Source organism: Emydura macquarii, unplaced genomic scaffold (genome assembly GCF_026122565.2).
Source record: "Emydura macquarii macquarii isolate MOO-44397 ecotype Brisbane River unplaced genomic scaffold, CSIRO-AGI_Emac_v2 contig_320, whole genome shotgun sequence".
Classification (NCBI taxonomy): Eukaryota; Metazoa; Chordata; order Testudines; family Chelidae; genus Emydura; species Emydura macquarii.
The window spans coordinates 10258363-10285804 of NW_027130457.1; the positions used below are offsets into that span (position 1 = coordinate 10258363).

At 39.0% G+C, this 27442-nt stretch overlaps 1 protein-coding gene across 3 annotated transcripts in view; it reads left to right on the forward strand.

Annotated features, from left to right (window-relative positions):
- The window catches only part of CTNND2 (catenin delta 2), a 1025780-nt gene that overhangs the window by 758567 nt on the left and 239771 nt on the right, over nucleotides 1–27442 (forward strand). For all 3 annotated transcript variants that reach the window (XM_067570033.1, XM_067570040.1, XM_067570046.1), the window contains one exon: nucleotides 18575–18707. In XM_067570033.1, the coding sequence (XP_067426134.1) occupies nucleotides 18575–18707 (133 nt within the window). The remainder of the gene's footprint in view (nucleotides 1–18574; nucleotides 18708–27442) is intronic.

Sequence of the window (27442 nt, forward strand, 5' to 3'; positions counted from 1 at the left end):
ATTTACTTTGACTGTATAGTATTATATACATTGAATCTGTCTTAACATAGTCTCTCACACACATGTGAGCATGCACACTTTTCTAATCTGCTCTCAGTTAACTTAATTGAATTGGTGGAGTTGTGCATTTACACGGGTTTAATAAAATGCAGAATGTCTCTTTGCTCTTCCTCCTTATATTCCCTTTAAGCTCACATGTAGGCATTCAGGATTGAATTCTGAGCTTTCGGGGAACAATAAACTTTTATGTATTTCTCAGTTATATTGGAGGCATGCTACCTTTCATAAAGATTATGTTTGTAATGCTTTCCACATGTCTAACATCCTGATTTCAGATGTTCTCAAATTTAGTTCATACTATACTGTACTACATTTCTTTGCTCATGGCTTTTGAGTATGAGGCTATCAATATAGTCTTCTCTTAAGTCTCTCTTTCTGGTAACAGAAAACAGGAACACACGCTGCTGCCCAGAGAAATTCCTTCAAGTATATATCATCCATAGTGTAGGGAGATACAAGATTTTCCCTGATCAGCTGAACTGCAGTTAGCTCTCTGCATGCTCCTGTGTCTTGCCACCTTCTCTGAATGAGGTAGAAGTGCAAAGCATGTGTTAATGTTAAATTACAGTTGCCATGAACGTAGCAGATAATGAAGTTACCCATGTATCCCCACAACAGAGGCTGACCCATTTCTCCCCAAAACTTTCAGAGCCTCATTTAATGTGGTATTCATATCCACAGGCCTGCAAGGTGATGATAATGTCCTTCTGTCTCTTTTCCTTCTTTCCATACTTCCATGCTATGGCTCTGTGTTTTTAAAGTTTTCCATGAGAAATCAGCGGGTCTTAATATCCACTGAAGGTGAAGGTGAATAGGACACAAGGTGGTTAACTATCTTTGCATTTTATTTCTTATATCTGTTCACATAATCTACCCAATTTTACTGTATTTTCCATTTTCAAAGCAGATACATTAGTGCTGTCTCCTTTTAATTAGTGACAACTACCTCAGAATTCATTAGCAATTTGTAATAACGTGTGTGTGTGTGTGAGTATGTGTGTGTGAAGGAAATAATTTTCATAAAGAAATATTTCAGGATTCAGTTCTAATAAAATTGAATATAAAATAATGTTAGATTTGATTTACACAATGCCGTCATGGAAGGAAGGAATGGAAACAATTTGGTAGGCTGCTTCCATCCGTATATTTTCTATTTGTTTGTTTGGTTTTTTTATCAAGGCTAATTTTAACATCTTGCTGGCATCCTTTTGAATTTGCCGAGGTAAAGTTCTTACACAAGATTCCCATATTGTTGGTATTTTCCCCTCAAAGTATTTTTAATCACAGTAAATATGTCCCGTACAATGTCTCTCATAACATAGAAGGAAATTCTTTGATCTTCTCTCAGCTTTGATTAGTTCTTTGTTTGTGTATTTTGTTTGATCCTGAGTGACATGTATTATTTTTGTTCCCAATGCATTAGAAACAAATTCCTACAACTTTCCTGTCAGACATGGTGCAAGAAAGATCATCCATGGTGTATTTATTATGTTTCTGCAAACATTACAGAAAGCATATCCCTTTAGGCACAAATTCATTAAAAGATGTCATTATAGGAAGAGCAATACCACAATCAGTAAGGTTAGATATCTTGGCAAGATTATCTTTGTCTTTAGCTCAGATTGCCTTGTCTTTGCATTAGAGTACCACTTAATACATTTTTTCTCTTTCTCTGCCGCCCCTCACACAACACACACTTTCTTAAAAACATGCTTTAAACACACAGCCAGATAATATCGATCTCTAAAGATTATGATAAGTGTTTTCTCTTTCTGTGGTATATACTTGTTGGTGTTCCACTTTGTTAAACATATGGTTGCCTACAGCAGGCATCTTTACAGCATTGCCTGTAGGGAATATTGCTGGGACTGGAATAGCTATGGGTGTCAGTGCTTGTCTATGCCAACTGCTTGATCAGATGTGAATGTTGTGCTCTAATAATGTAATTTAAAATAGGGATACAAACTCCCTTGAAATTTACTGTGACCAATGGATATAAAGTATATGCAGCTATTGCACCTGCTTCTCTAACTTGGTGTAAAACTGGTATTTGAGATGTGTCCCTATTACACTAACTGTAGATATATATATACACACATATATATTAAATTACTGTATTATCTAGCATCTTTGCAATCAGTGTTCACATATTTATAACAACTGGGTGGTTGTGTTATTTTTTCCCCCAAAAGGTACATCTGCATAAAACTGTGAAAATTGAATAACTGATAACCCACAGGATAGTAGAATGCAAAAAATACAGATTATGTCTGCTGAACTGAGTTTATAGTCTTTTGTTCATTTTATGTATTTTTTAAAAAATACTGATTCATATTTAATATACTTATTTAAAATGGTGGTCACTATACTACTAGGGCCAAATCAGTAGGGAACAGAGTATTCCAAAGCTTTGAATTTGTCTATTCACAGAAAAACATAATTCTCATACACAATATTAATTTATGTTTAAATGTGAAATGTAGTTAGAGAGATTTAAACTTTGTCTCAAATCTGATCAGTGTATGAAGAATATAAATTCAAATCTTGAGGGTCTTATTCATGCAAAACTCCCATTCTATTCAAGTTATTGAACCACTAAACTCATGCGTAATTTTGCAATTTAGTTTAGTTCCCAACAATAATACACAACAATTGTTCCCACTGTACAATTTGGCATGTAAATTAGCCCTTAGGACCAACTGTATCAAGAATAATTAGGCATTCTGAAAATGCAGACTGTTGAAATACCTGGCCTTAATATATTTACATTGAGAGACGTATTCTAGGGCATGACAGCCAATCAGTTTAAGATAACTTGTAGTGAAGTAAAAGATAATTTATTAATTTCCTTCCCCAATGTTCTTTATGGGTTAAATTCTGAAGATCCTTACTCTGACACTACTTAGACAAAGTGTAAGGATGCAGGGACTAGAATACAGGTTTGCAAAGCCTGAGATGGCTGACATTCCCTGAATTGTCATGCAGAGCTGCAGAGAATAGGCACTGCAGGAAGTACTGCCCAGGGAAGCCAGAGTGACAATGCTCTGTGGTACTCTGATTAGCCAACCACCCTATTTAACCCTTGAGGGTTCCCCAGAAAGTTGTCTGGGCAATAACACAGACTTTGGGCCTGCTGTGACTCTAGACCTCTCCTCATCTCTGACCTCTAATTTCAGCCTGATTCTGACCCTGACTCTTGCCTCTTGACTCTAGCTTGGTAGTACCTCTGATCTCCAGTCTCCAGCCCTGACCTGACTTTGATCCTAACTCTTGCTTACTGAACTCATTTCTAGCGATTCTTCTGATCCCAGATCACTAACTACATTCCTGATGTGTTGACTTCAACCTAGCTGTGACTGCTAGGTCAGATTGCCTACACCCTGGTCCATTACACAAAGCTCGAATAAAATAATTAAAGTATTCATATTGAATTGATCACTTACACCATCAGTCACCTTCCCCTACATATTCCATAACATACATGTAATTTTAGATGATAGGGTCAAATATATGAAATCTTTTTCAGAACAGTAATTTTAGATGATATCAAATATGTTTGTACTAGAAATCTGCATTTTCAGAACAGTTCATAATTCTTGCCAAATGGTTTCTGAAACCTGGCTTATGTGCCAAATTGTACAACAAATAGGATTGTTGTATATTATTCACTGGGCATACAATACTTTTACATTATTTTAGAGCTTTTAGGTGTTGACCACCATCAGGGGCGCCATTTCAGATTTTGGTAGGGTGGGGCAACTTAACCATGATTCCAGGGATTACTTAGACACCTGAAAACTTTAGGGTTTTTTGCAAGTAATAAGTTAGAAATTTAGCTGACAGGAGCACTGTACCTAATTCCTATATAAAGAAAAAAATAAACCTCAGTTAAGTCATATTTTAAGTTTATTTGTAAATTTAGAACAATCAGGTGATAATACAACAAAAAATTCCCAATCCCAAAACTGACTAGGCAGAAAATAATGACAACACTTATTTAGGCCTCTGCAAATTAAAGAATTTTAAAAAGTTTAATGTAGTTGGTAACTACTTATGTGCTTTACTTTCTGCATTTCTCTTAGTGTAGACAATGTGGGGAAAAATCAGTTCTTCTACTTGTAATTAATTTCACTTTCAGCGTCCTAATAAGTGCTCCAATGTTTGGGTTGCAAACACTGCTCAGGAATCTTGGTCTAAGAACTATTTTCAGTCAGATACATAGCCTTTTTTAAAAGGTTTTGGAATCTTTTTTGTAGTCTATGGTTTTATAACTTTATTTAAAAAAAAATCATAGGTGCTGGAACTAAGGGTGCTGGGGGTGCAGCATACTCTGGCTTGAAGTGGTTCCCATTATATACAGGGCCAACACAATGGCTACCTGATCTCTAGATTATTCTTGGGCATGATATTTTTGGAGATCTTTCCATCATGAAAGAAATTTTCAGATTATGTGTTGTAACTTGATCATCTTTCACCACTAACATAAATGAGCTGATGCTAAAATACAGGGGTAAGATGAACATTTAAAAGTTTGTCAAGGAGGAAATTAGTATTAGAGAGAAAGTAAGAACATTAATTAACAAATGAAGGAGGGGGTGAAATTAATGATGGCTCAAAAATAGCTGAGATACCAAACTTCAAAAAAATCTCTTTAAAAAATCACTATCTAGAGTGTAATTAAATGATGGATGTTGGCAGCATGGATCTATAATGAACAAATTTTGGCAGCCAGATCTTACAAATTTTTCATATAGGTTTGGGTTTATGTGCACTGAAGATTTTATACAAATAATTATGATAAATAAAAAGGGTTAATTTGGAAGGTGGTTCCTAGTGTGTAGCTGCAAGGATTTGAGAGAGTAAACATCAAACTTCAATGAAATTCACTGAGGTACTCAAGTTTATGAGACTCTGGCCCCCTCAGAAATATTAAAGAGTAAGTACAAGACAAGAGGAGCTAAGATTACTTACCAGGAAAAGGACATACAGCACATCACACACAGGTACAATGGCTGCTTGAGAGCAGCAGTAGCTCGTATCTACACAAAGGACCAGCAACTCCTCAGAAGGTATTGTGAGAAAAAGGTCCTAGAAAAGTGCAACCCTGGGGAGATTTGGTAAGATAAAGGCATTCACAGCATTTGTATGTAACAGCCTAGGTAGACCTACCTGGTAAACTGACCCAACCAAAGCCCACTGTAGGAAAAGGAAAGATTCTCACAGTGCGATTAAATGGCAGAATAAATGGCCACATTGGGATACTGCTATTCACTAAAAAATAGAGCATTGGAAAAAATGTGAAAGTTTTAAGTGTAATTTAAACAATATTTGTGGTGTGATAGCATTTACTTATTTCCAGGAAAGATTCCAGGTGTCTTGCAGCCTGAAGCTTCTAAAGCTGGGCTGTCTGTGAGCATAATTATTACCTGAATGTGCCTGAGCTGCTGCTATTGTGCTGTGTCTATTGGTGTCACAAGGTCAAGGAGCTTGCTCCTGCCTCTTTAACATGTCAATGTGAAGCTGGGGGCAGATCATGGTGAAACCTGCACCATCTTCAGACTTGGCACACATCCTGCTGAGAGTTTGCCTTGCTTCCACCAGCAGAGCCTGTTTGTTTTTTCAAGATTGAAAAGTGCTGCAAGGCTCCCAGCCCTGTTATTGGCTCTGCCACACGCTGCATTACTATTGGCTGAGCAAAGACTAGGCCAGTGAGGGGAGAAGGAAGAGGAGCAAGCAAAATAATTGCATTGCTCTGAGTTCTGGCTGGTGAGGGAAGGGGAGCGGGAAAGTCGCTCCCAGCTGTTGTTATGAAAAATCACAATAGGGCAAATGCCATACATCTAAATGGATCCCTGACCACCATTAGATTGTGCGTGTTTGTAACTGTCACTAGAACTGAAGCCATGCTACCTCATGTAAGTGCAAATCAGCAGAGGAGTGTATAGAACCTGCTAAGTTAAAAATGGTACATGCCCATCTTTAATGTACCCAGTTGTAAAACATAGCACTCTGAATCTTACAGTATGAGTGAAATCACTTGTTCTTTATAATTAATAAGAAGCCTTAAATTCAGTTTTTAAATTTTCTGCCCAATGTGAATAAGGTCACACAAATGAGATTTGTTTAATAGGATTAATTAAATATTGTGGGACAGATTTCTAAAAGAGTTCAACTCCCATTTGGGTACCTAAATGAAATGTCCTCAGTGGTTGCTGCTGGTGCAGAACACTTTTAAAATTCTGGCCCTGTGAATGTGAACAGCTATACATGGTGAAACCTAACTTAAGTGACTATTCAGTGACTTTATAAAGGTAGAGTTGTCTGGTTTCTCCCACTCCTCCCCCAACAACAAATTCAAGTCAATACTAAAGAAAATGTTTATTGTGTTCTTGGAGAAATGATTCTGGGACTCCACATAGCTGACAAGATCTATGCCAGCATAGTTCAGTTCAGTGGCTAGGTCTGGAAAACTCGCCAAAGCCACCCCACTGTGCCTCAGAATTCTCAGATGGTATTCTTGTTTAAGGAAAAACTCGATAAGGTAATAGCTGATAAAACTGACATGTCTAAGTGTTTGCTTCCCAGCCTGCAAAGTCCAATAAAGGGCACAGGGCCTCATATAATGATAGAATATCCTTTTGTTCCTGTACACAGCAAAGATACCAGAGAAGTTTCTCCTCTTAATTCAGAGCTAAGACTGAGATTTGGATCATGATAGGGAAGCCCTCAAATCCTGGAACATGTCCAACCCCTCTTTCCACTCAATCAGAATAACTGAACTCAGGCCAGAAATAGGAAGAATATTGTACTTCTCAAACTTGTGGTTCCAAACTGACTTCAGATTAGTTGTGTAGAGAGAGAGAGAATAGTGCGGCATGAATATTCTTTGAAGTGCCAGGATTCCCCACATCTCTTCTTCATCCTTTTTTCAATCCCAACAGAAAATGAGAAACATCAAACCATTCTGACAGAGGTTCCAACCTCAAGAGCTAGGGACAGTAGAGCCTGTCTCTCATGATGAAAGGTGCTCAGGCCTCTACTCCACGTTTTTCATAAAAAGGAACAGATCAGACCTCTGGGACAATCTCAGATATAAATGGACAAAACACTTCGATGATGACAAAACTATCTTCTGCTATCCTTGCAATCTCCCTAAGACATTCTAACATCTGCAAATTTACAAAATTTTATCTGCATATTCCTATCAACCCCTGTCATTGGCAGTTTCTTCAGTTCTCCTTATGGAGATAATCACTGTCAATACAAAATGTAATTCTTTGGCCTATCTTCTGCTCCCAAGAATATTCATGAGGTATTAATAGTGCTCATAGCCCAGATGAAGAGTATAGGTACTCACCTATACCTGTTCCTAGGTGAAATAGTCACTAGACATTGTTCAAAAGCACCTGGCAGGAAGTGACACAAAAGACACTCTCATGTTTCATGTACATGGGTTTGTGATAGAAATAGATTAGAGCTTCCTGACCTCCACTACCATTGCCCTTTCTCAGAGGTTCTGCTGAGTGGTACCCATTGTTTACTGGAAGAGAGGTGTAGCCAAAACATCCTGGATTTGGGGAAGGGATCCAGCCTTATTTGCTTTTTTTTTTTTAATGACATGCAGAATGTGGCACGGAGCAGTAAAGCTTGGACTGATTTGTGCAATTCAGGCAGAAGAGTAACCATAGACTCACCTTTTACTCCTTTATATTCCTTTTTGAATGATCCTGGGGTCTTAAGTAATATGGTATCATAATATAACAATTCTTGTTCAGAGGGCTCCTTTTGATTTTGTATCTACTGACACTGAATTGTCCTTTCCATCTCATTCAACAATATTAGTGTCAGAAACTATACCAGACTTTGCAGCAGCAGGAAAAAACATTTGGCTGAGGGCCAAATTTAAGAAACTACCAAAAATCAGCCAGGGTTCTTTTCAGACTGAGCGACTCAGATTGGCCTCATTTGCTCCATTTTTAGCAAGTATTTAGTTTCTTTCTGATACTATTTAAAAGGGTGGGAAATTCAGGAGTGCAGGCAAGAAAATAATCATCATTTACTACTGTTATACCAAATCTAATTAAATGTGGCCCCAGAGGTGTTTATCCTATGCTCATGTCTCCTGTGCTGTAATATGTTGGCTATTTATTTGAGCACTGTTATGACAGAGGAGCTTTAGTCAAATTCACAGATCTATCCATGCATTCATCTATCCATCCATCTTCTTTAGAGCTACATGATTCAAATGTTCTTTCAGATTCTGATTCAGAAATACATAAATGTTAAATAAGAAAGCAACACAGGCAAGTATACTCAGTAAATGAAGTGTACTGGTAAACTGGGACCTGATCATCCACATCTGCATTCATGAAAGCAGTTCTGACATAAATAGTTTAATTGATGTCAGTGGGATGTCCCTCGTGGAAAAGGTCTGATCATGAGCATACCAGTCTGCAGAAATGGGCCCTTGTAATCACTCAGAAGAAACATAGAAGCAAGTGGTTGAGAAGCCAGGGTGGTGGAATTACAGTTAAGAAGATCTACCCAAATGGAAACAGAGCAGAACTTTTTGCAGTCCTGTGGCTACATTAGTGGGCATACAGTGGCAGCTGAGATGGAGCTGTCACAGACTCTCAGCTTTCAGAATTTTCAATTTTACTGAAAGTAGAGGTGCTACTCTTCATATTTTTCTGATAATTGATTTCAGACAAATAACTTCAAACACATTGGGAAATAAAATAATTTTCTCAAGGAAACTGCATTTGAAATATAAAAATTAAGAACAATAAATGTGGAAATAGCACATAAAAATAAGTCAAATCTTGAACTTCATACTCTGGCAGAACTCTTATGGAAGTCAATCTCAGTAAAGTCTGTTGGAGCTCTGCCAAAGCAAGGAATGTAAGAAGTAGGGACTTCAATATTGAGTCAACAATATATGGGTTAATTGGCATTCAATAAACAAAGTATTTGTAATTGTCATTGACTTACATTGGACTTGTGCTCCTGCCACTCATTCTGCTGACTTCTATGGGAGTTCTGCAGATGTAATGACATCAGAAATGGGCCTTTGTATCAAGGACTCTCAATTACAACGAGTATAATAGTGTAATAAGATCTGCATTTTTAAAAACAAAAATTTCAAACAACATAACAGGAAAAATATGTCTTAAAGGCAATAAAGCATTATACTTATATCAAAACTGAAATATGGCTTGTGTTTCATTTCTTAATTTGGTTTATCAGTTTCCCTACCATAGATATAAGCTTTTCTCATATATGATTTTCCTAATTTGTTTTTATCTAAAAGAAGCTCATCAAAACAATTAGGAAACGTAAATTCCTGTTGTGGGGGATTCACTGTGTTCAAATGGTTGGTGATCATATTTAATAGATTAATCAAAAAGCTTTCAAATGTTGTCGAAAGTTTGATATATTTATTGTACTGTATTTAGAAACCACTATAAATATAATACATATCCTTATAGAGACATCTGTTTTAAATGGTTGTGCATGTGGAAACTAAATATTTTAATTTATTTTTCTGCTGGCTTTGTTTGTCTTTCTTAAGCCAGCAATAAGATAAACCCATTATTTAAGACTACATGTTTCCTTTCTGAAGATTGCTATCTAGAATGAATTTTCTGTATTGTGTCCAACAAGCACACTCATGCACATGTGCACACACACATGTACAGAGTAATTTCCAGGAAATATTTACTTATCATTAAGCGCTTAGCTTATCTCAATGGAGATTTTCTGTAATATTTTTATGAGCCCTGTGTGGGCCTCAGTTTTTCCGATGTGTTGCATTGTTACTGTTTGTTCTCAGAGCAAATTATAAGACTTAGGTATGAATGACACTTAGCTGTCTCAGCCTGAATGAGAGTATGTCTACACTGCAGAGTGAAGTCAGTTTAATTTAAATCGACCTTCACCTGCTGAGCTGCAGAATTCGGAGGAGCGTAATCACACCACACTCATTGCATCAGGGGATTCCGTCCCCACCATCCACGCTTACGTCGACAATCAAAGCAGTGCACCGTGAGTAGCTATCCCACAGTACAACTAGCCACAGGGGCGTTTGGAAAGGTTGTCATCCTCCCATGATGCAACGTATTCCCTCCCCCACTTCTTGTCCCAGCGCAAACAAACAGATGATCACCTTTTCGTGCCGTTTTTCAAACCCTTCACTCTCTACCTTGCGCACGCCATTGCCTGAGGAATGGAGCCCGCTGAGCTCTGCACTGTTATTGTGAGCATCACAAACACCTCACGACCTATCCTGCAGTATTTTCAGGGGTGAGACAGGAGCCACAGCACTGAAAATTGCGATGTTACCGAGGCTGCCTTGCTACAAGCTATAGAACAAAACAATTCCCATTTGCTGCAGGCTGTCACGCACCATCTGCAGTCGATGGAGTGCCGCTTATGGTCCCAGGAAACTAGCAGGAACTGGTGGGATCGCATCGTTCTGAAGGTGTGGGATGATGACCAGTGGCTGCAGAACTTTCGTATGTGGAAGACGACTTTCTTTGAACTTTGTGCAGAGCTCTCCCCAGCCCTGAAATGTGTGAATACTTGCCTCAGACCTGCTGTGACCGTGGAGAAGAGAGCAGCCATCGCTCTGTGCAAGCTAGCAATGCCAGACTGCTACCAGTCAGTTGGAAATCAATCGGAGTCGGTAAATCTACCGTGAGAGCAGCTGTGATACAAGTGTTCTGGGCCATTAATAGACTTCTGCTAAGAAGGGTAGTGACTTTGGGAAACATGGAGCACATAGTGGAAAGCTTTTCTGCAATCGGGTTCCGAAACTGTCGGGGGGCCATAGATGGCACGCATATCCCTATCTTAGCTCTGGACCATCTTGCCACAAAGTACATAAATCAAAAGGGATACTTCTCAATGGTGTTGCAGGTCCTTGTGGATCACCAGGGATGCTTCACCAACATCAGGGTGGGGTGGTCTGGAAAGGTGCATGACACACACATCGTTAGGAACTCAGGTCTGTTCAAAAAGATGCAGGCAGGCACTTTCTTCCCTGACCAAAAAATACATATTGGCAATGTCGAAATACCAATAGTGATCCTGAGGCACCCTGCCTACCCCTTGCTCCCCTGGCTAATGAAGCTGTACACTGGGCACCTGGACAGCGACAAAGAGCATTTTAATAATAGGCTCAGCAAGGGCTGAATGGTGGTGGAATGTGCATTTGGACGTTTAAAGGTGCGCTGACACAGTTTGCTCACTAGGTTAGGCCTCAGTGACAAAAACATCACGATAGTTATCTCTGCCTCCTGTGTGCTCCATAATGTCTGTGAGACAAAGGGGGGAAGTTCCCATTAGGCTGGGTTGTGGAAGCAGATAGGCTGGTCACAAATTTTGAGCAACGCTGAGAGCCGATTGCAAAGTGCTGCACCTTAGGGAAGATTGAAAAACCGCTTTTACAATGAGACACAACAGTAATGTGCATTGCTTATCTGTTCTGTGCTTTCACTTCGCATCGCCTACCCATCTGCCACCAATCCAGTTCCCACCCCCTTCCTCCTCACCAACCATTCCAGTTCCCCCCTCACTTTTCCCCTCCCTTTACTCCCTTTTTATCAATAAATAAACAGTAATGAACTGTAAAGCAGTACTTTTGTACTGGTGATCCTTTGCAGAGGGGGGAAAAGGAAGACAATTTAACGTTCTGCATGCATTGTGTGGGACCTGAGAGGGGACATAGAACCCAGTTTGGCTGTGCACACACGAAAGAATCACACAATCCCACTCCTTAAAGGAGCCGTCGCCTCTTTCTGCTCCCCTCAACCAGCGACGAGTGCGGCACATATTGCACCCTACTCAACCTCCTCCTAGACCGCTTGGGGGTTGGGGGCTAGGGAAGAGTGCATGAGCTCAGAGTTTTGAAGCGGCTGCAGAGGGAGTCTCTGCCATCGCTGAGCTTCCTAAAGCTCAACCAGACACCTCAGTATGTCTGACTGATCGTGCATTATACGCAGCATCTCTTCTTGTGTTGAACGCTCAGACTCCTGTGCTGCCTTCCTGTTGTCCATGTCCATGTTCAGTTTGTCAGATAATGAAATCCTCCAGGCTCTTAGCTCTGTGTCGGCAGCCACGGAGGCATTCATTATCTCATTAAACATGTCATCCGGGGTTTTTTTTCCGCCTTCTTACCTGCAACAAGCGCTCTGCAAGAGTATGAGATGGTGGTGTGTTGAAGGCCACGTTGTCCACTGTGAGGGAGGCAAAGCTCAAGGTACCCATTGTTAACTCGTCCCATGGACGAAAAGCAATGTTACAATGTAAAAATAACTCCCCTGAACATTCCCAAGAGAAGGCTACAACCGCATATCATTGTCTGACTATTGCAGAGGTCAAAGTGCCATTCCAGCCATGGTAAGTAAGGGGCTAGTGCAAATATTTTAGGGAAATCACCAGTGCCCATGCTGCCCAAGTCCATGCTTCCTGGAGCGGCTTGGATGTTGGGCTCCCATCGCCCTCCCTAAATCAGACTTTTAAGGGGCTGTAGAAAAGGTGTGGAGTGGATAGGGGATAATCGTCTCTATAGGAGAAAGATGGGCACCCATTTGCGGATGCCCATGTCCCATAGCAACAATGTCCTGCTTAGGGCCTTGCATTGTGCTGAACCAAGGAACCATCCCCAGCTGTGGAATAACACACACTTTAAAAAACTGTCTTGGGCAGGTAATGTAAACTTGCGCCATCTTCCCTAGGTAACCATGAGTGATATCAGTCTGCTGAGGGTAACACAAGTGGAAAGGAAGGATTTGCTGCAAGCATCTGGCTACAGGCCTGTCCCTTATGCTGCGATGCTCTGTTCTGTGGTGATGCCTGCACTATTCATAACAGTGTGGGGGAGGAAAATGTCCTATCGCAGTGGAAGAAATAAGGCTGCCCTCCCAAGAAACCTTCTGCAAAGGATTGCAGAGTACCTACATGAAAGCTGCCTGGAGATATTCATGGAGGATTCTCATGGCCACATAAATAATCTTTTCTGGAGTGAACCCAGTGCTTAAGCACACCAACTACGAGGAAGCACAGCCCCACCACCACACACACCACTTTTTTCCGCTGGTGCAAGATTCTGTACTGGGGCTATAACCTAAGAAATGCAATTTGCATACATACTCACCAGATGTGCCTTCCCCGGCATCCCGGTCAGTCACGGTTTCCTGCATCCGACTGGGCTGCTCCTGTGTAGCAAACAGTTCCCAGCTTTCAGGGAGAAGAGATACTCCACTCGCCTGCCCCCTGTTCTCCTCATCCTCCTCCTCATCCACAGACTCGTCCTCATTCATCCTGGCCTCGGATTCCCCTGAGGTATCAATGCTGCATGGTGGCATAGTGGTGGGGTCTCCGCTGAGAATAGCCTGCAGCTCCTTGTAAAAACGGCATGTTTTTGGTGAGGAGCAGAATGACTGTTAGTTTCCCAAGTTTTCTGATAAGCCTGCCTCAGCTCTTTGATCTTAGTGCAGCACTGCTGCACATACCTGCTGTGCCCCTTCTCCGACATGCCACGAGGTATCTTCTCATAGATATCCAAATTTCTTTTGCTTGCTTAAAGCTGAGCCAGAACAGACTCTTTGCCCCACAGACCGATGAGCTCCAAGACTTCAGGTCAGCTCCAGGCAGGAGCAGGTTTGGGGCATGCAGTTGCCATGATCAGTTGTGCTGGCAAGCTCTCTCCATGCTGACCTAACAGGAAATTGGGAATTCAAAATTTCCCAGGGCTTGAGGGGAGGAGCTATTTCCTGTTTACCTAGCCACGGTGCAGCAGAGTGCGAATGTGCAGAGCGATTACAACAGAGCATTATGGGATACCTCCCAGAAGGCAATGACTTTGATTTACATTGTGCTCTGCCTACACTGGTGCTCCTTCGACCCACACAATTTGACTTCAGTGCTATACTGCTTGCGGAGGTGGTTTTATTAAGTCAAATTTTACCATGATTTAGGTCAGCAGAACTGATATACCAGTGGAGACGCATACTTTAAATGGTTGATGGAAGCTGCATTTCATCGACCTACATTATCAGTGTAGGCTAGGCCTGAGTCTCAAGGACAGATTGAAAGGTCAGTTTATACCATCCCTGATGCATTTCATCAATAGCCTGTCAAACTTTTTCTTGCTATGAAGTGAGGAATTAGTGAGGTGCCTGTTTAATAGTTTGATATCCCCCAGTGTCAGTCTTGTGCTGTACCAGGGCAATATAACCTATATCTTTTCTGGATCAGGAGAATAACTACTGACTCTTTACCAAAAAGATTTTCAGACTTTCATGCTGATTCTTATTTAACTTACTTATTCTTCTCCCTGGCAACAATATATTCTGGAAGGTGTATTTGATGCACTGAGATCAATGGAATTACACCTGATTTACATCTGTGTAAGTGATATCAGAATTCGGTCCATTAAGTGGTTGGAGTAACTGTTAACGTATAACGTCATCCATGTATAGCTGTGATTTGTTCATGGATTTGTGCTTCCTGCTTCCAAATAGAAATTCAACACTTAGCCAAAATCATTTGTCATCTTCTTTTGTATATAATGCGATAGTCAGAGCCCATATACTGCATGATTCTTTGGCTGTAATATTTGCGATAGCATCCAGCTCTCATTGCAGAAAATAAGCTTTTTTTTTTTTTTTTATTTTTAAAAGGGGAAGGAGGAGGCAGCTCCTCAGCCAGTGTAAATCGGTGTAGCTCCACTGAAACCAATAGTTATATACCAACTTACACCATGGTTGCAAAGGAAACTTTCCAGACATGAAGTGAGCTTAAATCAATGCAGTAATGTTTGACTCAGTCTGCCATCATCATGAAACTATAGCTCTGAGATAAGTGAACTTCTCCATTCATATCAATAGGGTGTTCATTTTGAAATATTACATTGTGTATTTCAGGGTCGGCATTGTTAACTGTTTCACCGCTGATCATTTAATAACCAGCTACTGTGCTTATCTCAGAAACCCAAACTGCTTCCAACACTTTTCAGGTGTTTGAAGTCCTGGTTGTCCCTTGCAGAACTTCCAGATCTTTCAGCTTTTCTCTGATACTTCTGTAATACAATTATGCATTTTCAGTACAAATACTGCAGCACACTGAAGATTTAAAAATCTAGAGGCAGCAAAATATAAATTGAATTTAATAAAAAATTTAATCAGGTGATGTACTGTAGTGATTGTGCTATTCATATTCATATTTAATTCAATAAAAACTTCAGTTTTGAACCCTTTCACAAGCTGCCACAGAATCTCCAGTTTGCTGCTTTGGAGAACTGCAGAATTTAAGTCAAGCTTGTTATGGAATTGTCACACTGTCTAGAGCGGCTCACAACTGTGTGTGCCAATCTCAGGTCAGACTGTCAAAAAATAGAGGAGACACCCCATACTGGTGATATATTCTATAATTAGATTTCACTAAGCCAGTAACAAATGTGCACTCCTGGATCACTCTACCAGTCTTCCCATGGAGGCACAGACAATCTCCTTAGATCCTCCAACTTATCTTGTCACCCAGGCAAACTGAACTTTGTGATAAAAGGTTATATAAACCAAAAATCACACCATATCAGATTACTTCCAATCCCAAAGGATCAGTCACTTACCCCAATCAATTGGTGCTCTGTATCTTATACCAAAAACAAAGCTTGTAGCCAATTCTCTGGTAAAGTAACTAATGATTTATTAACTAAGAAAAAGAAATGAGAGTTATTGAGATGTCAAAGGAGGTAAAATACATTAACAGGTGAGTCAAAGTTTGTAAATCCAAATGATAGCAGAGATGTAGTAATCTGCTAGTCTCCAAAAGGCTTTCAGGGTTACCCAGGATAACTCTGGGGATCTCTGCCTTCTTGTTTAGTTATTCCACCCTGTTAGAATTCAAACAGTCCAGAGATGCAGGATCATTCAATGAATGCATATTTATAGCTTTTCCATACAGAAAGCAATCTGATGTGTCTTTATTCCTCCATGAAATTCCTTTGAAATTAGCATTTCCTGTTACAGCCATTAAGTCCTTCACTGATATTTCCAAGGTTCCATTTGCATTTGATGAGTTTAGTCACAGGGATGTACACAATGTAAAAGATAATGTAATAGCAAACAACAATCCTTCTTTAGTTTTCATGAAGTATTAACACCTGACTACAATCTTACATTAACACACCTTTGATCTAGGGTTATTTAATTACAGGGTATTCATAATGTAGAAGTAACGTAATAGCAAACAACGGGATATAGACAAACGAAAATAGTAGAGTCAACATCTTCTTTGATCCCTATTGGCATATGAGTGATTTATAATGTCTGAACGCATACTAACACTTCACACATCTTGGATGTTCACATACAAGTTGATTATCCTGAGACTCTGGCATACACTGGCACCTGGCCTGTTAGCGTCACAGGAGTACACAAGGTCCTGGATAGTTCTGCACAGTCTAAATCCACACTGGAACAGCCACCATATGATTTATAATTGTGTAATAAAGTTCATGTAAAGTTTAATATTTATTACTTACATCAAACACAGCTTATTTTGTCTGAACTGATAAAAAGCAGCACAGAATTCTCAATATATTTATTTTGTGTTGTATATTTATGATCCTGGATCTTTGTAAAGATGCGACGTAAAATGATACTTCTCAGGCTGACTGACAGGAAATGCTGTGTGAGATGGAATAGTAGAGAGATAAACGAAAAGACAAATAGGTGATGCTAGAATTTCAACTAAGGCTCCTTATTCTTACAGGATCTATCTTGTTTTGTAGTATACATTGTTATTGCTTCAGTTCATTTCGGGGAACTGTTCTGTAAGTGTGAGTTGTTTGATTTTTGCTGATGACAGGCTGGAGTTATACTGAACGTTTTTCTCAGACTGAGAGAATTCATCCAACAGTGTGGTAGGTCTCAGTTCAGCAAAATCACTGTGGTTTAGGAGGAAGGACGTGAATGATATGGGTGTCTGAATCCTTTACACGTGGTAGAACGGGGCACTGCACCAGCTACTTGTAGACCAGGGCAGATGGACTATTTGGCAGCAAAACAAGTGAGGAGCAGTAGTGCCTTGATAATCCATGGCCAGTGACCCCAACCCTTCAGTGGCTGGAGTAGCTACAACAAAGAGCCTGTGCAACCTCCCCACAACCTGTGTGCTGATCAGTGGGCAGCAAGGCCCCCACACGGGGGGTACACTTTACCGGAGCCTGGAGGCCCAGTACCTGGGGGACCCGGCCCAGTCTGCAATCCCCATTACCATGAGGAAAAAAATGAGGCTAAATTGTAAATCATGCCTGAGAATATTTATATAAACTTATTTCCCTGTATCTATGTATCTATTATCCAGATCTTGTGAGGTTTGCAAATCTTAGAGATTTGTAACACGGCAGGGGGCCCATGTTACAAGTTTGTACTGGGCCCGAAAAAAATTATGCTTAGGACCTAGGAGGTAGATAAGGTTCTCCAGAGCCCTTGCATCATTTCCTCACACTAATCTTATCTTACTCAGGCTTTCTGCCAGTGTTGTGTGAATTTCACCTTGAAAGCCATGTTCTGCTGTTAGATTAGACATGCACAAATCCTGCTGAAGTCAGTGGAAAATGTGGATGTTTATATGAGGGCAAAATTCAACCCAAAGAAGAAAAGGCATGGAAGATTTCTTCATTTCATTCAGAGATGCTGCATGTACTCCTGAGACAGCAAGGCAGAGACATTTTCATGAGCACTATTCCTTTGAGTGCAGAGAAGAATTCATATTCATTAGGAGAACACTCCTGCAAGATGCTGAACATGTGCTGAGAAGAGCTGAAATCCTCAAATCCAATCGTCATTTGGTGCTAAGGATGCTCAGTGTCTCACAGGATCAAGTCTGTAATTTGAGGGAAGTTTGCAGAGTTAGTTTAAATTAGGCATACATTTGCAAGGATGCAAAAGATACCAGCTATGTGACTTTGATGCATTAGTTTAGCTTTAACTTACATCATACATGGGTACAGTGAACAAAAGACACAATATGTGGTTGTTTTCAGTAGTAGATATACATTTTGTCACCTAATGATTGTAGTAATTAAATGAACCTTTTCTATTGTCAGTAACATTTGAGCCTAACATTTCCAGTTCTAATTAACGGTACGTGTGTGCACACGTGTGCATAATTATTTTTCTTTCTTCTTTTCATCTTTATCAGAGTTTCCTATAGTGCATTGGATTTAAATTATGTTACAACAATTTAAAAGGGACTTTGATGAGAGAATAAATAATTCAGATTAAAGCTACCTTTCTATAATGTTGTATTAGAATGGAGGAGGTAAAAAAGGAAAAAAGTTCTATGTTTACGTTCATTCTGACATTGAAAATAACAACAACAAAAAATCAGGCTTTTATATATACATTTCTAACTATGTTGGTGGTTGAATCATGGCCACATTTAATACATTAGTTTACTGTTGACAAGTTCTATGCTGAGGATACTCTTGCTTATTTCTGTACAGAGAGTTTGGATGGAGAGATCCAGAACTTCCTGAAGTTATACAGATGTTACAGCATCAGTTCCCTTCAGTACAATCCAATGCTGCAGCCTACTTGCAGCATCTCTGTTTCGGAGACAATAAAATCAAAGCAGAGGTAAGACATTGTGAGATTTTCTTTCAAACTGACTTGGTCTACTAATTATCGCCAGATATTTTGTATAAAAAGAGCTTCAAGGGAAATCATGTACATATGCATATAACCTGTTTATTCAAGCTTTTAAGTCGTCATTACCATCACAGAAGGTCTGAGTTGCATATAATTTTATTGAAACAGCTTTTTGGATACTCATTTGTTTGGATATGATTATTTTAAATTGAATGTGAAGCATTTAAATGCCGTGGCAGTAGGTGTCCAATAAGCAATTAATAGGAGTCAATAGGAATTTTGCTTTTGATTTAAATAGAAGCAAGATTGGGACCTAAATAAATGGAAAAAAATGAAATGCATAAATAAATGTGCAACGTGTGCTACATTCCAAATAGAAACAAAAAAACATATGTTTGAAACATGTGGCAAGAAAAAGGGTTTTGGGCCTAAACTCCGTTTTCATTTACACTAGTATAAATCAGGAGTAATTCCATTGAGTTGAATAGGAGATTTGCCTGAACAAGGACTTCAAGATTTGGTCCAAGATTTTCAGCCTGCAAAAGCCTAACTTGTCATTTCATTATTTCTCCCAATTTCTAGAAATAAATCAAACAGAAATAAAGACTGAAAATCAGATGGCTCAGTACAGATTCTCTCTAAAGCCTCACAAAAACCATAGGCCCAGATCCTCAGCCCTTGCTGGTCCTCTCTTGACATTGGTGCAGGAGAGAGATCTTTGTGTTCGCCTGATCTTTGTGGCTGCTGTTGGTGGCTAGCTCAGCTCCTGCCACAATTTTAAAACAGCCACAGTGATGCGCTAAAATTATGTTGCTTTGTAATGGAATCCTGGAGGATTATGTCAGTTCAGCACTGCTCCAAACACTTCTTCCTCCATCCATGCTCATCAGAAGAGCCCCCTATTCCAGCTCTACTCTATTCTGGGATTCCTCTGTATATGGGGAATTCCCAGGTGGGAAAGCTTTTGCCAGAGCAGCCCAACAGGATTGTATTGGTCCAAGGAACTGTCCCATTGTTTTTAAAGATGCAAAAATAAATTATAGGAGAGTTAAAATAAAATGTTTTTTCTTTGTCTGAAAAGAGGTCATAACTGCTATAAGCCTAGACCCTTATTCTTTTCTCTCATTCCATCTCCACAGCTCAGTCTTTCATTAAAAGGATTGATTTATCTCTACGTGTTTCCCAGAAAGACAGTTAAATTATTACAGCAATGTATTCATTGTACAGCCAGTGCTTCCTCCTGTTAGTCATGGATTGGGAGCCCTTGGTCAGCTGCCAAACTTAAGGGAGGAAAGTTGTTTGTTTTGCTTCCAGCTGTGTATGGCAAATCCCTTAAGAGATAGTGTGTTGTAGGTCTGACCTATCTGATTAGGATATCAGTCTTTGAGTATCGTTTAAGCCTTCAGAGTAATAAGCTTGTTGTTCTTTGTGTGTGTGTGGATACTGATATAGATATATAAAGTAACAGAGAGCTCAGCTCTATTTCTTTGCTGCCAAAAAAAAGAAGGTGGTGGGGGGACAAAATAAAAGATTTTGGTGGTGGTGGAGGATTTTTCCCTTTATTGGTTCTTTCTCAGGCTTTTTGATAGATTTCTAACTCTGCAACAAGCAAGATGCATTGGAGAGCATGACAAAATCAGTTTTGTAAAACAACACTTTTCAGAATATGCTTTCAAATTGCTGCTGGTGCTATAGATCTTGCTAACAAACAGTGGAATTTGTCTCCTTTTCATTTTCTTTATGAAGATTTTTTAACCTAAAGTATGCAAATCAGCTAGTTATTTATTATTTATTATATATAAAAGTACTGGAAAACTCTTAATTATAGCACTTTGAGTTCCTTAAATGAAAGGTGCTATATGGGTTTGTGTACAGTGCAGCTCAGAGAGAGCCTTCCAACCTGGCTAGACAGACTCATGGTAGCGGGGCTCAAACTAGGATGGTAAAAATAGCAGTATGGATGTTGCATGTCAGGCTGCCTCTCAGACTGTCAAGCCTACCCAAATCCCTAGTCTTGAGAGCCAGAACTCCAGCCCAAGCCCCAATGTTCATACTGCAATTTTTAGTGTAAACCTGTCTATCTGGGCTGAGAGACTTGTTCCCAGCTACAGTGCAGACACACTCTGTAATGCAGGGCCAAATGGCGCCCCAGGTGAGAAGAGTCTTTGGTGCCCCTGCCCCAAACATTACATGCTAAACATGGCAAAAAAAAAGTAACGGTATTTATTTTATGTTGTTGTGTAGATAGGGGTTCCATAGATATCTCTGGCATCTCATTAACTATGTCCTTTATTAGTCGCTACTTACATTCTTCAAGTCTTAAAACACAATTACACTTTCACAATTACTCAATTAAACAAAGTTCACAATATTGCAGCTAGGTTCTCACTTCACTTCAGTTCTTTCTTATATCTTTCTAACTGACTGGCGACTCCCTCCCCTTATTTACCCACTGACAACATTCTAGGAGGTTCGAGGCAAATGTAGTTCTCAGAAAATCTGGAAGGTTCCACGAGATTCTACAAAGGTCCAGAACATTCTAGGAGGTTAGTGCAAAATGAATCCACATACGGAATACCTGAAACATTGTACTTCAAACATTCTATTTTCCCTTTGGTTTGCTAGCAACAAAAAGAGCACCCCAAGCCCAGCACCCTAGGCAGTCACCTACCCCTAAATCTGGCCCTGCTGTATGTCCTGATTCAGCAAAGCACCTAAGCACAAGCTATGTGTGTGTTTAGATACAAGACTTGATGAATTAGGATGGGATTATTCTGGTGCTTAGAGTTATGGGTGTTCTTAAGTGCTTTGCTGAATCAGGATCTTATAGATCACCTTTCCCTGGAGTAACTCAAAGTGCTATAAATAAAACTATATATTACTTCAGTTCTCAGGTTCCATTTTGGCAAATTTCCAAATTATGTATCTATCTATAAGAACATGAGAAGTCCCACTGACTTAACTGGACTAACCGTGTGTTTACATTTAAGATATCTCTACACTTAAAATACTACAGTAGCACAGCTGGGTTGTTGCAGCTACGCCATTGTAACACTTCAGTGTAGTCACTATTTATACCAATGAGAGGGATTCTGCCATCAGCATAGGTAATCTATCTCTCCAAGAGGTGGTAGCTAGGTCAACTGAAGAATTCTTGTGTCAACCTAGCACTGTCTACCCAGGGACTTAGGTCTGCTTAGCTATGCCACTCAGGGGTGTGGATTTTTCACACCCCTGAGCGATGTAGTTATGCTAACCTAATTTTTTTAGTGTAGAGCAGGCTTTAGGTGTGCATATAAGTAGCCTGCTGAATCCGGACCCAAACAAGGGTAACTGAGAACAGAATTGGACTTATTCATCCTCTCCCGATCTAATGCATTTGTATTCTTTCAGATGATAGTGGAACTTTTTTTCCTGTCTAAATTTCTTACCCGTTGAATTAGCCCAGATTAACATTAGATGCTCTCATCAGTAAGATTAGCTGCATGGTTCTGCACACTTACAGAGAAACGGAAAGGTTTCAATGGAGTGTGCAGGAGAGAGAAGGGCACAGACACATCCAGAAAATTATTTTCACTCTACAGCTTGCAATGTCATTGGAATTAGTAGCTTAAGACTTTGGATCCCCAAATATAATGCAAGAAATCCAAATTCAACAAAAATCCAAAGCCACTGAAAAATAGAAAATTACTTCTCAACTTTATTAGATAAATAGGTTTAGAAGGGGGCAAACAGCTTGTGTTGGAGTAGCAAGAAAATGGGTACGGTGTTCTTCTGGGCTTTTGAGAAGGGAGTGGGTTAGGAAAAATATGAGTGAAGGAGGTGATATTTATTGCTCCTGGTAGACTCCATGGAGAAGATGAGTTCATAAAGTCTTACTAATTTATTTGTAAGGTTTGTTATTGTTTTTAATGTGTATGTCCCCAGAGCATTATATTGGCATATCTAAGACAAATAGATGAACCCAAAGAATAAGTGGATGTAATTCTTTGGCTTGTGCTATGCAGGAGGTCAGACTTAGATTATAATAATGGCTTCTTTGACCTTAAAATCTATCTATGAACTAATGTTTCAGACCTTGGGGTCATCTTCGGAGCCAGAATGAAACAAAACTGACAGTACACAGAATCTCTTTTACAAGTTTCTTAAGCCTGTGGTTCTATACAACATGCTGCCACATTGGAATAACAAGAGAGATGCAGTCCAGACGCTCTAGTCTAGAGGTACTCATTCACAAGCTTTTTATGACCATTTGAACTTAGATAGTGTCTGGATCAGAGTATAATATATACCATATTTTCCATCTAAAAGAGGCAGTTTTATTAATAATCTTTCATCCTAGCCTGACCATCCCTTCATAGTGCCTGCTTTGTTCTTTATAAGATCTTAGGCTCCCAGTCATGTGTGAGGTCAATGAGACTATTCACGTGCATCAAGTTAATCCTGGTTGCTTGCAAGATCAGGGCCATTTATGTTTTATTCTAGACAATGTCAATTTAAAATCTAGTGAATTTAAAAAAATAATTTCAGGTACTACACCTGTTCTTAAGACTCCTGACAATGTTTGTGGTTTTACAGTGATATTTTCCTCTGTTATAAAAGAAAATTTATCTTCCCAGTTGCTGTGTGAAAGACCACAAAAACCAGGAAAAATGTATTAACTGTGCAGGGGAAAATATTGAACTGTCTCTCCTGGAAATGTTGTCAAATGCATACAGTAAACAAAACTGAGGAAAAAAAATTCTCTAATCTTTTTCAATTACAGTAAGCTTAGATTTTACTTGTAACTATAGTAAATAAAACTAGCTTTCAGACAGAAGTGTAATTTTAGGTTGATAGTGTCCCTTTAAATCCAACTATATTTTTTCATAAATTCAAAGCCCTTATCATTCTTTTTTTTTTTTAAACAAGAAAAAGACTAAAGCTTTGAATACCTAAATCTCTAACTTGGTAACTATTCTCCTATCCAAAAAGATCTGCAGATGCCCTTGTTTTATCGGCTAAAAGGACATTCAACAAAGAGGATTACTGTTTCACGGGAAGAGGCCTCAGGGTGGTTGCATAGGTGTCAAAAGCCATTTATGCATTAACAGAACACTCATTGTGTCTATTGCTTTTATTATTATCATGGGAGGGTTTTCATTTTTTCCCTTCCAACTTTCATAATGGTACATAAATATTGGACTGAGATAAATAATTCTGAATTTTATATAGAAGAAAACATTGTTACTGTTTTCATTTCTCTTCTTTGCAACCTTTTTAAAACTTAAAATCAAAGTTTGGTTTTTTTTTAAAAGTATGATTAGTTGAATGTTTCCATTTCTGCAGATGCAGCTTTTACTCAAAGATTCCCTGAAATTGCACTTTTGTATAGGTTCCTCTCTCCTCTAAAAGCTGAATCTCCTTAACTGCTGCTGACATATAAAGAGTTCATTAACTCTTTGGTCAGTGGTACTTCTCCTAGTCCTCTGCTCCTGTCCTCTCAGGTAACTCTTTATATTATCTCAGAATCATCAGAGTAGAATTGTGGAAGCCTAGTTTATGTGACTATGCCTGACAGATTAATTTTCTCTCTTAGTGGGTGGTGACCAACCCCCAATGTGAAATCTCATCTGGAGAGGTGAGGACAGAACATAGAGAAAAAATACAATACCACACTGCAATACATTACATTTTAGTGTAACATCTCAAATACAGTTGCATCCCAGAATACTTCAGAGAGTTAAATGAGACAATTGTAGAAGTTCATTGATAAATAATGGCTGTGGAGAGTGCAATTAAGAGGCAAAGGCAAGGGAGAAAAGATATGTTTTCAGCTGAGATTTGAAAATGAATGGAGAGTTGATGAGGCGGAAAGACACAGGAAGGCTCTTCCAGATGGCAATTGCTGCTGAGGAGAAGGCTCTCACACCAACAATGGTGCATTTGTGTGTAGAGACAGAGAGGACTCGGTCCTTGACGACCAGAGAGAAGATGCAGGGGAGGTAGAAAGAGAGGAGCATTTTAAAGTAGTCAGCAGAGAACTTTTTTTAAAAGAGCACTTTCTATTAAACACAGGATTCATTCTTCTGAAGCAATTTCTCTTGCTTTAAAGACTTCTAACTCCTTTGTATGAGGTCACCATATAAAAGGATTGAATTGTGCAGTTTCACACGCCAACACCATTTTGCTCTGATGGAAAATGGCAACCAGCCATCAGCTGCAAAGGTATAACAGGTCACTGAGGGTTTTGGCTCCAATGACTCCTTTCTGTAAGCTGGGAAATTAATTTCAGCTATCAAAGTCACAGCACTTAGCGCTTGAAGATTTCATACCAGCAATTGTGCAACAATGTGAAATAAAGGGGTAGCGCCTATTGAACTTTCCTTCCTATTGCCTTTCCTTCCGTCCTTAATAAACACTGCTGGATCTAACAACCTCCTTTTTATCTAGGAGGGCATATGTATTTGCTTTCTTACCACACACTATCTTAGAAATAAAGCAGCAGTCCTAATTTTATTTTATGACAATGCAAGACTGAATAAAGAGAGCATTAATATATGTTGGGCACATTTATTTCCCCAAATCCTATTATTCACATTGATTTTGCCTTAAATCTTTCTTTAGAGGTTTTCCTGTGGTTTTCTTTTATCAGCCCTTTTAAATTAGTTCAAAACATTGTATACATTTTTGTGTGTTGTGCAGTGTTCACAGACTATATTTCACTAATTTCTTTGTTTCGAAGAGTATGTATACACGGCACAGCAAACTGAGGCTCTTACCCAGGTTTTAGCCTTAGCCCTGGCTACCATCCTTACAGAAAAAACTCTGATCTGGATTTGAAAGTGGCTTAGTTCTGGACTAGCTTGCTTGGCTGGGAGCCTGGATTAGAATGCAGAATCCACTTTAATTTGGGCTAAAACCTGTCCCCTTTGCAGTGCGGACACAATCTAAATCTCTTGAGTGCTAACAGTCCTCCAGTGCCTTCCCAAAATTCCCCCTGCCAAGTCAGACGAGTTCTCCCACAATTGAATGGAAAAAATCCTAGAATGTCTCAGCACAATGGGATGTGCCCCCAGACGCACACAGCAAGTGCAGAAACAGTGAGGACACAGTAACAGAGGCAGAGCTTTGCAGTGGAGAAACTCAGACCGAGAGCGGGGAGAAATTTTTCAGCAGACATTTTTTTTTTTTATCAAAAAATGCAGATTTGTCAAAATCAAAACATTAAGCAAATTCATGTCAATTTCACCACATTGTTCATTTAGGAAAAAATTCTGAAAAAAATTAAAGCATTTTCACTTTTCAAACAAAACATTTCAGTTTTTTTGTTAGAAAAAACTGTTGTTTGGAAATTTCCTTTAATTTAATCTTAAAACATTAAAAAACTTAAAAACCCCACTGCAGATCAAAACAAAATGTTTTGTTTTAGGTCAAATAACATTTTTGAATTTGACCCAAAACATTTTTTTTTTTTTTTACTTACTTGTTCACCAAATATTTCAAGTTTTCAATTCAACTCAAAACAGTTTTCCCAGTTTTTGGGAACTGCCAGTAAACTGAAAAATCCATTATCTATCCAGTTCTACTCACACCCATGGGAGGCTAAGCTAGGTACTCAGACACAGATGCCAGTCAACCAGATTAACTGTACGGTGTAAACATAGTTCAAGGAACAATAGTATCCCATTTAACAATCTTTATTTATTTATGGGATCTTGTTGTGTACATTTCCTCTTTTTCTTATCCTATTTTCATTTAAATGTATAGTGCACTATTTTTGTGCCCCTGAAATGTTTAAAGCTGTATAAATTTGAACAGAATAAAAAAATCATCTTATAGAACAATGTAACCTCTAGTTTCATGGAAGGATTAGATTTTTATTGGTAAACATCGGTAAACATCTATGTCACTGAACACACACAGGCTTATAAAAAATAAGAATTGAAATTTATAGAGAGGCAAAGTAAGAAAAATGCTGCTTGAGAGCTCATTAGAGTTTTATTTAAGGATATTTACTTTGATTATTTTTACATGTGGTGTTGAGAAATTTGTGTTTTAATGGTTATAAAGCTTTAACTTTTAAAATGTCAGCGCCTAGTGCCATTAAATAATTGTCTGACACACACCTCTAATTACCCATAATCGTGAAAATGTAAAGAGATAGCCATAGGAAAAAATGTTTTAAACCTATAATTTTGAGCAACTGTGAAAATTTAAAAATGAAAAAATAGAAAAAATGTTTTAAAAGACGCTTCAGTATTATCTGTCTAAATTATTATTTAAAAAAAAAAATTGAATTCTGCCAAGCCTACCTATAGTCTATGTCATCTCGGCTAATCTTTGTTGTTGTTTTTTTAAAATGTCTTATCTAATGCAATGTTGTTTTAGCCATGTTGATTCCAGGATATTAGAGAGACAAGGTTGGTGAGGTAATCACTTTTATTGGACCAACTTCTGTTGGTGAGAGAGACAAGCTTTCGAGCGTACACAGCCCTGAAGAAGAGCTCTGTGTAAACTCAAAAGCTTGTCTCTCTAAACAACAGAAGTAGGTCCAATAAAAGATATTACCTCCTTCACCTTATTCTCCATTATCCACAATCATTCATTCCCCATTTCTGTTCTCTTCTCCTACCTCTACCTTTTTTTATTGCAGTTCCCATAGTTACTGTTTTCCGGGGTTTGATTCTCCCTTTGAGAATAAGGGTAACACCTTTTGAAATCAATAGGTCACAGCGCAGTGA